Source organism: Apostichopus japonicus, chromosome 4 (genome assembly GCF_037975245.1).
Source record: "Apostichopus japonicus isolate 1M-3 chromosome 4, ASM3797524v1, whole genome shotgun sequence".
In the NCBI taxonomy this organism is placed as follows: domain Eukaryota; kingdom Metazoa; phylum Echinodermata; class Holothuroidea; order Aspidochirotida; family Stichopodidae; genus Apostichopus; species Apostichopus japonicus.
The window spans coordinates 19,229,480-19,242,122 of NC_092564.1; the positions used below are offsets into that span (position 1 = coordinate 19,229,480).

At 39.5% G+C, this 12,643-nt stretch overlaps 1 protein-coding gene across 4 annotated transcripts in view; it reads right to left on the reverse strand.

The window, feature by feature from the left end:
• The window catches only part of LOC139966719 (transmembrane protein 161B-like), a 25,806-nt gene extending 13,856 nt beyond the window's left edge, over window positions 1-11,950 (reverse strand). Inside the window, exons 1-8 of one of the 4 annotated variants that reach the window (XM_071970027.1) lie at window positions 11,630-11,950; window positions 9,194-9,255; window positions 8,343-8,446; window positions 7,809-7,898; window positions 6,039-6,302; window positions 5,093-5,244; window positions 2,131-2,335; window positions 353-478 (exon numbers count right to left, since the gene is read on the reverse strand). In XM_071970027.1, coding sequence (XP_071826128.1) covers window positions 353-478; window positions 2,131-2,335; window positions 5,093-5,244; window positions 6,039-6,302; window positions 7,809-7,898; window positions 8,343-8,446; window positions 9,194-9,196 — 944 coding nt within the window. In that variant the 5' untranslated portion in view covers window positions 9,197-9,255; window positions 11,630-11,950. Of the gene's footprint in view, window positions 1-352; window positions 479-2,130; window positions 2,336-5,092; window positions 5,245-6,038; window positions 6,303-7,808; window positions 7,899-8,342; window positions 8,447-9,193; window positions 9,256-11,324 lie in introns of all 4 variants that reach the window. The other 3 variants (XM_071970026.1, XM_071970024.1, XM_071970025.1) reach the window with 3 other exon arrangements.
• Window positions 11,951-12,643: the final 693 nt, after the last annotated feature.

The following is a 12,643-nucleotide window of genomic DNA, read 5'->3' on the forward strand; positions in this document are numbered from 1 at the left end:
CAAAACCATCACACTTGTCAGAGCTCAGCCAGGAGTGGAGAATATTATCAAACCAGAAAAGATCGGTTCAACGTTTACAAATGTCATGTCGAGTGTTTCGTTCCCTTTAGAAATTATCTGGAGAGAATCCTTCTAAGAATATTATAACTAGTAGTTTTTCATGTTAATTTCTTGTTATTTTCGTTTTGGGGGGGAGAGGGTTGCGTTGGGGGGCAGTAATTTCATGACAATGGATGTCACTTCTATGGCAACTTTTCATTCAAACATAATTTGAATGAATTTAAGAAAACCTGAAAATTGCCTTCATTTGTCAACAAGTACGTAAACATGAGAGGCAAACGGAAATACTCACAGAGGTTGGCTGACACCGTCGTAACTCTCGCCGATGCTTGGACTTTTGAAGTATGCCCTTGCCACTGGCTTGACCCACATTAGAGATATGAAGAGAGGAAAGAGGAAGCTCACATGGAGGCAAAGTCTGTTAAAAAAAAAAAGATTAACAAATAACAAAAAAATTAATATTAAATAGTCGTTACAAGTAAAGTTCCAACAATTAATGCTCACAACAAAAGTCAGTCAATTCTTGTCGATTCTGTAACGTTTGACAGATACTAGACAGTGATCTCTTCACAATTTTGTTTTATTCATATATATGAATTTTACTGACGAACATTCGTTTCTTCATAAGCAGATAAGTTAGGCCCTCAGATGTGATGTGTTCTCCTTGATTGGTAATATGAAATTACTCCAATGACTCAAACTTTGCTGGAGAACCAAGGAGACAGTTTATGAACTCTTTGCTGTCACTCACATTTTTCTTTATTAATTATCTTTTGTTACTAATTGAACCAAAATTTATTTGAGTAGCTTGATTGTTCTTGTTATACCCTTTTTTTCTTTTTTTTTATGGTACACCGATTATATTAAGAGTTGCAATAACAGCGTAGGTATGTCATCTGAATGATACAAAGGAATTATTTACATAATGCGAAAATTGATTCTGAATTGAGTATTTCTTCTTCTCTTCTTATACCGATAAATACATATACATACCTAATAAATACTGGGAATTGGAGATTGAAAACCAGGCGGCTTTGTGATTCCTTGCCTTATAATAATTGTATATGCGATCACCTGATTAAAGGAGCAACTGGGGGCTAATGCTCTCTTAGTCAAGAACCAGAACATCAGACAAGAATTCAAGATAACTTGACATTGTTGCTAAGGGGGTTAACCTTCTCCAGGTTTGATGACAGGAGGGTCATTTTGAAAACTGGAGCTTTTGAAAAGTGGAGCTTTGTGATTCCTTGCCTTATAATAATTGTATATGCGATCACCTGATTAAAGGAGCAACTGGGGGCTAATGCTCTCTTAGTCAAGAACCAGAACATCAGACAAGAATTCAAGATAACTTGACATTGTTGCTAAGGGGGTTAACCTTCTCCAGGTTTGATGACAGGAGGGTCATTTTGAAAACTGGAGCTTTTGAAAAGTGGAGCTTTGTGATTCCTTGCCTTATAATAATTGTATATGCGATCACCTGATTAAAGGAGCAACTGGGGGCTAATGCTCTCTTAGTCAAGAACCAGAACATCAGACAAGAATTCAAGATAACTTGACATTGTTGCTAAGGGGGTTAACCTTCTCCAGGTTTGATGACAGGAGGGTCATTTTGAAAACTGGAGCTTTTGAAAAGTGGAGCTTTGTGATTCCTTGCCTTATAATAATTGTATATGCGATCACCTGATTAAAGGAGCAACTGGGGGCTAATGCTCTCTTAGTCAAGAACCAGAACATCAGACAAGAATTCAAGATAACTTGACATTGTTGCTAAGGGGGTTAACCTTCTCCAGGTTTGATGACAGGAGGGTCATTTTGAAAAGTGGAGCAACATCAAAGTTACTTAAAAAGTGCTTTCAAGGTCAAGTCCTGTGATAGTTATTGACATGGAAAAGCCATTCATCAAAGAAATGGAGCTCCTCAAAGATCAAATATATCATCTGAGTGCAATATTGGAGGAAGATATTGAATCTTGTGTCATATGGCTCCTCCCAATTTAATTTTAGCATTTAAAGACTAAGGAGGGACCCTGAATGTAGCTTCAATTAATTAATACATTGACATACTTACATCACAAATCTCTGTCCGCTGTAATGCCTCTGGGCATCGATATACATCTTGGCATATCTCAACCCAGGGAAGGTCAAGATGCCTCCTATCGCCGTAGCAATCAATGTAAGAAAGACTTTAAATGTCAGCAGAGACATGGGCCCGTCTGAATCCGGCACCCTCTCCTTCAAGAAAGCTGTAGCACCATTCATGAACTCGTCGTGAGCTGAAACACAAGTGACGAGTAAAATTTTGGTTCAGTTGGTTAATAGCATTCAGTGATCCCAAACTCATTTGGGATGACTGATCTTCAGTAATCCTAAACTCATTTGGGAAGACTGATCTTCAGTGATCCCAAACTCATTTGGGATGACTGATCATCAGTGATCCCAAACTTATTTCGGATGACTGATCTTCAGTAATCCTAAACTCATTTGGGATGACTGATCTGCAGTGATCCCAAACTCATTTGGGATGACGGATCTTCAGTGATCCCAAACTCATTTGGGATGACGGATCTTCAGTAATCCCAAACTCATTTGGGATGACTGATCTTCAGTGATCCCAAACTCATTTGGGATGACGGATCTTCAGTAATCCTAAACTCATTTGGGATGACTGATCTTCAGTGATCCCAAACTCATCTGGGATGACTGATCTTCAGTGATCCCAAACTCATTTGGGATGAATGATCTTCAGTAATCCTAAACTCATTTGGGATGACTGATCTTCAGTGATCCCAAACTCATTTGGGATGAATGATCTTCAGACATCCCAAACTCATTTGGGATGACGGATCTTCAGTGATCCCAAACTCATTTGGGATGACTGATCTTCAGTGATCCCAAACTCATTTGGGATGACTGATCTTCAGTAATCCCAAACTCATTTGGGATGACGGATCTTCAGTAATCCTAAACTCATTTGGGATGACTGATCTTCAGTGATCCCAAACTCATGTGGGATGACGGATCTTCAGTGATCCCAAACTCATTTGGGATGACTGATCTTCAGTAATCCTAAACTCATCTGGGATGACTGATCTTCAGTGATCCCAAACTCATTTGGGATGAATGATCTTCAGTAATCCTAAACTCATTTGGGATGACTGATCTTCAGTGATCCCAAACTCATTTGGGATGAATGATCTTCAGACATCCCAAACTAATTTGGGATGACTGATCTTCAGTGATCCTAAACTCATTTGGGATGACGGATCTTCAGTAATCCTAAACTCATTTGGGATGACTGATCTTCAGTAATCCTAAACTCATTTGGGATGACTGATCTTCAGTGATCCCAAACTCATTTGGGATGACTGATCTTCAGTGATCCCAAACTCATTTGGGATGACTGATCTTCAGTGATCCTAAACTCATTTGGGATGACTGATCTTCAGTGATCCTAAACTCATTTGGGATGACGGATCTTCAGTAACCCTAAACTCATTTGGGATGACTGATCTTCAGTGATCCCAAACTCATGTGGGATGACGGATCTTCAGTGATCCCAAACTCATTTGGGATGACGGATCTTCAGTAATCCTAAACTCATTTGGGATGACTGATCTTCAGTGATCCCAAACTCATTTGGGATGACGGATCTTCAGTAATCCTAAACTCATTTGGGATGACTGATCTTCAGTGATCCTAAACTCATGTGGGATGACGGATCTTCAGTGATCCCAAACTCATTTGGGATGACGGATCTTCAGTAATCCGAAACTCATCTGGGATGACTGATCTTCAGTGATCCCAAACTCATTTGGGATGACTGATCTTCAGTAATCCTAAACTCATTTGGGATGACGGATCTTCAGTGATCCCAAACTCATTTGGGATGAATGATCTTCAGACATCCCAAACTAATTTGGGATGACTGATCTTCAGTGATCCCAAACTCATTTGGGATGACGGATCTTCAGTAATCCTAAACTCATTTGGGATGACGGATCTTCAGTAATCCTAAACTCATTTGGGATGACGGATCTTCAGTAATCCTAAACTCATTTGGGATGACTGATCTTCAGTGATCCCAAACTCATGTGGGATGACGGATCTTCAGTGATCCCAAACTCATTTGGGATGACGGATCTTCAGTAATCCTAAACTCATCTGGGATGACTGATCTTCAGTGATCCCAAACTCATTTGGGATGAATGATCTTCAGTAATCCTAAACTCATTTGGGATGACTGATCTTCAGTGATCCCAAACTCATTTGGGATGAATGATCTTCAGACATCCCAAACTAATTTGGGATGACTGATCTTCAGTGATCCCAAACTCATTTGGGATGACGGATCTTCAGTAATCCTAAACTCATTTGGGATGACTGATCTTCAGTGATCCTAAACTCATTTGGGATGACTGATCTTCAGTGATCCCAAACTCATTTGGGATGACTGATCTTCAGTGATCCTAAACTCATTTGGGATGACTGATCTTCAGTGATCCCAAACTCATTTGGGATGACTGATCTTCAGTAATCCTAAACTCATTTGGGATGACTGATCTTCAGTGATCCCAAACTCATTTGGGATGACTGATCTTCAGTGATCCCAAACTCATTTGGGATCACTGATCTTCAGTGATCCCAAACTCATTTGGGATCACTGATCTTCAGTAATCCCAGATGACTGTTGAGCCATCATTACCAGTGCTAACCTGTGAAGAGTCAAAGACTAGAATCACTATAAATGTATTCTCCTCCTTTCCCCCCCCCCCCCTCTCACCCCCAATTTCACCCTCCTAAGCACAGAACTCTCTCAGCCGTGGTTATATTTGCAGGGAGAGGACTGCTACAAAATGATGCATCTTCCCTCCATAAAATGTTGCCTTTACTTTAACACAAACCCACAATCTCTTAAAAACTAAAGCTTCCAACCCATCTCTTGCTAAATGGTTATAATACCTGAGACTTATTTCTCTCTTTTGAAACGAACAGATGATTACGACAACGACAAAGACAAAAAAGATACTTACCATCTTCCAAACCAAATTCCAGGATATCTTCATCTACTACCAGGGTTGCCATGGCAATCACCAGAAAGAAGAAACTAAAAGTCACACAGACAGACCTTTCACCTGAATCATCAGTCTTAAAGTAAAGAGCTGTCAGGTGGAAGAGGGTGTGCCTGATTAAGATCTGTCAAGGAATGTTTAAACCATTTGTGAAGGAGTGTTAGCTCAGTGGTTAACGCCGGTGCCTTTCAATCATAAGGTTTCGAGTTCGAGTCACTCAAAGATTAATGTATGTTGTCCAGTTACAGAGTTGTTGACAATTGACTAAATTCATAATCATGGACGTTAAATATGAATCTAAGAGACTGACTTCGGTCAGCTTGCGGCCTTGATAAGCCAATGATGGCTTCTTCGCGAGTTCTTGCTTGCGGGAGGATCTAAAAATACATACCAAAAAAAATACATACATACTGTACAATTGAAGAGAGTTGAAACTGCGTCAATGTGAAATAAACGTATCTGTCGATAGCGATTTTCGGTAAAGTTAGGACTGCTATGTTAGCATTCATTAATATGGTTACTAAACTGCACCGTGTTGAGCTGAAAGTTTGACGACAAAAACCAAAATGCGTTAACCCTTCCTTGGTGGGTGACGGTTAAAAGTAATTATAATGATGAAAAAATCATCCTTGAAGGACTGGACCACCATCACCAGACACTAAAACGTAACTACATAGTACAGTCAATGAATTAATTGTTATGTTTGGGGATTTTAGTAAGAATAGATTGTGCTGCCAAATATACATCAAATCACTGCCAAACATTAAGTCCCTATTAATTTAACCAGTTTAAAGTGATTTTGTTTTTTTGTCATAAAAAACAGATTACCATCACCTCTGAATGTCCTATGGAGAGAATCTCATAATATCCTCAATTTAACTCAACTAACTGTTCCCTGCAAGGATACAAGACAAAGCCTGACATCATGATAAGCCAGATGAGGCTAAGATTCAGCTCAGTTCCGACATCGACCACGGCGTAGTAGACCTCCGTGACGGAGTAGACCACCAGAGCCATGCAGGAGAAGTCCACCAGCCACCTGAATTCGGACAGGTACTCCACCACCATCATGTGAGTGAGTCGGACAGGCTCGAACGTCAGTTCCAGGTTGATGTTCTTCGGCACGGTGAAGGGATCCTCTAAGCCAAGCTGTATCTTGAGAGCTTCCAGTCTGTCGTATCGACACAAAGCAGAAGGAAACACCAAAGATGAGGGGTATTGCCAGATAAAGAGTTTGATGCAGTTTCCCTAGTTGAAATGAATTTATACTGCGAGAGTGAATACAATTTTTATTTCAAAAGCGCACATTCACAAAGATTGTCCTTTATAGAGGGAAGCAGTTCAGGTTGGCCCCAAAGGGATAACTAAATTTGTTTAAAGCAGGACACAGAGTGAATTCACCATCTTGACTGTGTGATCTCAGGTCTTTCATTCAAAATCTTGAAGACCATCGATTTACTTTTCAGGATTCCAATATTAATAAAAGACGACTACAGTCAGTATGACCAAAACAAGACACTGCACACCTGATGAATTATTCTTGCACAAATATGAACTTTAAGGGTTAATATCTGTAATAAGAAATAGATAAGGCTTTCCACAAAATAGAACAGGATATCATTGCCTTTCCAAAGCTATGCCATTTAAAACAAAGGGTTAAACCAAAAACTATTTAATGTAAGTTAATGTAATGACAAATTGCAGATGTGCTGCTTCATGTTCAGACGTTTTCTTCCAAACACTTCAAAAGACATCTCCTTGCCAAAAAAAAAAAAAAAAAAATCTGAGCAATTTAATAGTGACAATAACCAATTCTTCTATACAAAGTAGGGGGCTACGCTAGACATGTTCTTCTTTAATAATAATAATGATAATATTGAGGATTTATGAAGCGCAGACATAACCACCGACAACGGTGCTCAAGGGGCATCACAATATTACCCTGGTCAATGATAACCTGTCAAACATAGAGACAATCCCTCCACATGGCAGCAGATAAACAGCGACCAACTTACAGTACAGTATATCTCACATGTCCCCATTTATAACATTTATTACATAATGATCTGGTCAAGACTCCAACCTGAAAGCCTTACATCACAAGTCCACTGCCTTAACCACTTGACCACAACTGGGCTCGAACCTGCAAGCCTTAGATCACAAGTCCACTGCCTTAACCACTTGACCACAACAGGGCTCGAACCTTCAAGCCTTAGATCACAAAGTCCACTGCCTTAACCACAGGGCTCGAACCTGCAAGCCTTAGATCACAAGTCCACTGCCTTAACCACTTGACCACAACAGGGCTCGAACCTGCAAGCCTTAGATCACAAGTCCACTGCCTTAACCACTTGACCACAACAGAGCTCGAACCTGCAAGCCTTAGATCACAAGTCCACTGCCTTAACCACTTGACTAAAATGCCCTAACTTTGCTCTCACAGCACTTCTTTGTCAAATTAGCCCGGGCTAATTAATGATACTCATTTTGAAATGTGTGTATAGACTTCCTCAGGGTTTCAGACATCTGTCGTACCACTATTCTTTCATCAAACTAGCAACATACTTCTCTAGTGTATTCGTAGGCAAAAGATGTCTAAGCCTGCAACACACAGACAAGACGCTACAAGACGTTACGCTTAAACCGAGTAAAGAGATAACTTATCAGTTTCACCGACCTATTCCGTTTCTTTTTGCCTTTATGTTGTACGATACCGGCAGCTTTTTTCAATTCTTTATCAGACGGGTAGCTATAAAAGTATAAATTCCTGTGAAAAGTGAAACAAACAATATTTAATTATGATCATTAAAACAGAAGACACGATGACGACAGAGCAATTTCCTGCTAGTAGCCATTAAGAACTTAAACACATGGTAAGTCTGTAAATAGTTGTACCTGTCAAGGAAGTGGTATTATTTCTCTACCTAATGTTAAACTTTCCTGTTGCTATCAGCAAATATTTTGTGGCTGCTTTCAAATGCACTGTACAGTGACTGATTGGTGTTATAATTCTGGAAAATATCACTGAGTACTCAATTTTAGCTTAGATTTTTTTAGTACTGGCATCTTATAGCTAATGGCTAACATTGTTAACTTCTGTAAAAGCCTGAATGGATTCCTTTAACTCTCAGGAATAACATTTGAATTTTAATGGTAGATTATGGTCTAACAGTTTGATCACAGAGGGCCGAGGATTGGGAAACCTACTTACCCTCTCGTCAAGAGCCAGAGGGCTAGGGAATGGTGAGGAACAATGACTTTCTGCAGGAAAGTGGTCATCGCAATGGTAAAGATCAGCTGAGGACCAAGCAAAGCCTGTGGAAAAAGACATGTTGTATCATAATAAATGAGAGATTAATCACAGCATTAACAAGCACTTAGTTTACTTTACAAAGAAATTGTCCTTGTAAATAAACTATGAACATATTACACCATCATCCAGATGAAAAATATACATCGAAGGCTTAATCTTAGAACAAAATATTACTGAGTTATAATAACACCGAAATCACTTAGAGTTTCTTCTCTGTTGAAAAAGAATAAGTAAATGGGTGATAACATTTAAAATATCTTATGAGCATATTACCAGAGCTAAACGAACTAAAGTACAGACAAAATTCCATGAAGAGGCCCTTATTAAGATCACATGGATCCACGAAGTACATCTCTACATATTAACCTACATACACAATATTTTTGTGGGGGAAAAAATATATCAGAGACAGTTGGAAGATGTGGCTTGAAAATCCAGTATTTAATGTTAACAGTCATGTTCTATATACACAATAAATAGTAGTGACATATGTGTAAACAAATATTACATGTACAGTTCAGTAGTAAACTACTGTACATGTTAAATGAAACATTCCTCCATCTTGTATACCGATCATCCCATACTACAAAGAATGCCAATTTGTCGATGCCAATCTGAACTGGACAGCTTTTTAATTCCCTCGCCCAAGCTCATGCTAAAGGAACTACCACTTAATAAACTTCATACCATTTCTTAAATCATATATTTTTTATACGTCTGTTATTGAAATTCTGTTTTGTAGTTCTTACCATTTTCACTTAGTCCAGCTTTATTCTTGTTTTAGCTTGGGACAGGATGATGAATCAAGATTCTGTACAATCAAAAATACAACAGTTATATTTTTATCATGTTGTTAATGTTATACTTTATTATGTAAAATGTAGGTCGTACTAAACAAATATTTAACACAATTTTACATTTAAGGATCCAAGTTTATCCATTTATTAATAGTTTATTGAAATGTCATGTAAGGACTTTGTAAGGACTCCCTAACACAACCTAGATAGCAATATGTACTGTTGGACTCCCTTACACAACCTAGAGCAGTATGTACTGTCTGATTCCCTCATACAACCTCTCTATTACAGTATGTACTGTCGGACTCCCTTACACAACCTCTACATAGCAGTAAGTACTGTCGGACTCCCTTACACAACCTCTATATAGCAGTATGTACTGTCAGACTCCCTCACACAACCTCTATAGCAGTATGTAATGTCAGACTCCCTCACACAACCATATAGCAGTGTGTAAGGTGGGCCTCCTTACACAACCTCTACAGCAGTATGTACTGTGGGACTCCCTTACACAACCTCTGTATAGCAGTATGTACTGTCTGAACTCCTCACACGACCTTTATATAGCAGTATACACATGTACTTTCGGACTCCCTTACACAACCTCTACAGCAGTATGTATTGCCGGACTCCCTTACACAACCTCTACAGCAGTATGTACTGTCTGAACTCCTCACACAACATCTATATAGCAGTATGTAATGTCGAACTCCCTAACACAACCTCTACAGCAGTATGAACTGTCGGACTCCCTTACACAACAGCTATATGACAGTATGTAATGTCAGACTCCCTTACACAACCTCTATAGCAGTTATGTACTGTCGGACTCCCTTTATACACAACCTCTATATAGCAGTATGTACTGTTGGACTGCCACACACAACCTCTATAGCAGTATGTACTGTCGGACTCCCTTTATACACAACCTCTATATAGCAGTATGTACTGTTGGACTGCCACACACAACGTCTAGAGCAGTATGTACTGTCGGACTCCCTTACACAACCTCTAAAGCAGTATGTACTTTAGGACTCCCTTGATACACTACCTCTGGGGCAGTATGTGCTGTGGGACTCCCTTACACAACCTATATAAATTCAAAAGAGGCAGGCTGCGAAGAGAGTCAGAAATCCATGTACATAACAATCAAAACAAGAGCCTAGTCAATAGTCACTGGGAAAAAAATTCTGTACTTTTAAACCAGTTATGGTATTATCTAATTTGAGCCCTAGGCGAAAGACTAAGCCCCTAATAAATTTGCTGATCTAACTTTGCCCAACTCCTGTAGGCCGAGGCTATTTACTCTAGAAAGTTTCACTATGTCCCATTGTTGCTCAACGTAATTCCACTTACTGGGCAAGAAACCCCAACCCTGGTCTGTTCCAATCCCTTTCCCTTAATAATATGTATAATTCTTTTAACACAATGTTGGTCACACAAAACAGCAAGTGTTCAATTGACTACCTTCCATTGTATATGAGTTATTAATATGCAACTGTTGCAGCAGAAAATTACAACTGGACCCACAAGGTCAGAGAGACTGTTCATAATAATGCACTCTTTACTTTATTACTTCATTATTTACTAGGTCTAACATCCAAAACAGAGATCAACGAACATAATCTTGAACACAACACCACTGTGTGTGTATTTTGTTTTTGGTCTGAATAAGTTTCAAGACTTTGCATCCCTGGGTAAAAATATTGCCTCTGGAGTCTGGGAAAAAGAATCCTAAGGTCATAAACAATGCTGGCACTTGATGTATGTACCAGTAGCCATGCTATACTTAAGTGCTGCATCACATTCACTTATCTAGAACTAACATAGTACTACTATCCTACGCCCAATCGCCCCAACGTGAGGCGAGGTAGTACTAACTAAAAGGATATATTCATTCGCGGAACCCATCCTGTACAGCCTATAGTATGTAACTTAATGCACGTGTTGCTTTTTAGTGTTAACATTAAGACTAAGTAGCTGCCTGTTCGGCAATCTAACTTAAAGTTCTCAAAGCCTACATAACAATCGAAAAGTAAAAATTTTCATCGAATTCTTGCATTGTGATCTTGTCAAGATATACCTTACCAAGTGGTTGTTTGAGAATATTACAGCCACTCACGACTCCGGCAAAACGACTTCTTAACACTATGGCAAGGTGTGACTTCTAGTACTTGCTACCATTTACGGTCAGGTAGCTAAGTACTTTGAGGCTGGTTCGTTAGGCCTATGATTATGAATATTGGCGGACCCTCGATAATGCAGAATCGGATACTGTAACTGCAGGAAGCTCCTTATCAATTTCTATGAGGAAGCTACATAATGAGAAACTACTCCTGACCCGCTTTTACAAAGTAAAATATGATACACCTTCGCTATCGAACAAACCGAATATGGCGACTCTGAAACGATATCCTCCGTCAAACAATTAACAGCTTCAGTGAAATCATTCCCCGGGGCTGCTGTACCGAGTAACTTAGCATAGAACTTGGTTGTAGAACCAGTCAGTATAAAACACACAAGCAAGGCCTTCCGAAAAAACAATCAACGGAAATAACCAATGAAAAGAGTGCAGCAGAAGTATTTGGACTAACGCAAACATCCCGACAGCATTGTTTAAAGGCCGTCCACACTACCCATGTTATAATATACCAAAATATACAAAAATCTATTTCCATTAACATTAATGACAGCAACCACACAGAGGCGGACCTATTGGAAGAAAAACATTTAAAAATCTGCCCTTTAGTAAGACCTGGGAGTTGTTATGGAACCACTCCTTGGGTAAGACATACGTGCTGCCGTTCCTTTTTGGCCACAAGCCACTTTTGCACCTTTCAAGGTTATTAGTCTGAAACATTAGCCTGTGTTTCATGTAATCAATTCGCAAAGCCTAGCCTAAGGAAACGATCATGGAAAAGTAACTTCCTCAGCTCAAATTTCCAGCGATCTACCACAAGAGCCAATAAAAATGCATGAGGCAGGTCAATTGTTATGGCAGTGGTATTAAAGGGCGCTTTTTCAAATAAACATTTCGGAAGTTCTCATTTCCAAATGTGCGGGAACACTCTTAAAACACCCTTAAATCTAAGCCACCTTAAATCTAAGCCACTTTAAAGCTAGGCCAGTTAAATCTAAGCCACCTTATACCTTAGCCACCTTACATAAACAAACATTTCAGGGACACCCCTACCCTTAGACCTCCCCCCCCCCGGACGGCACCACCTGCACTGGGTGACAAGAAGGATCCGCCTGGGTGCCAAAGGCTAGTCTACGTACGTCACTGCTTACAAATGACAATTTGAATAAAATCATACTCCCAATCGGCATCAGCTTTTCATGCGCTCGTGTAGTAAGTTTCGAAACTTCGAGCAAGGTTTCAAAATTCTGGCAAAAACTTTT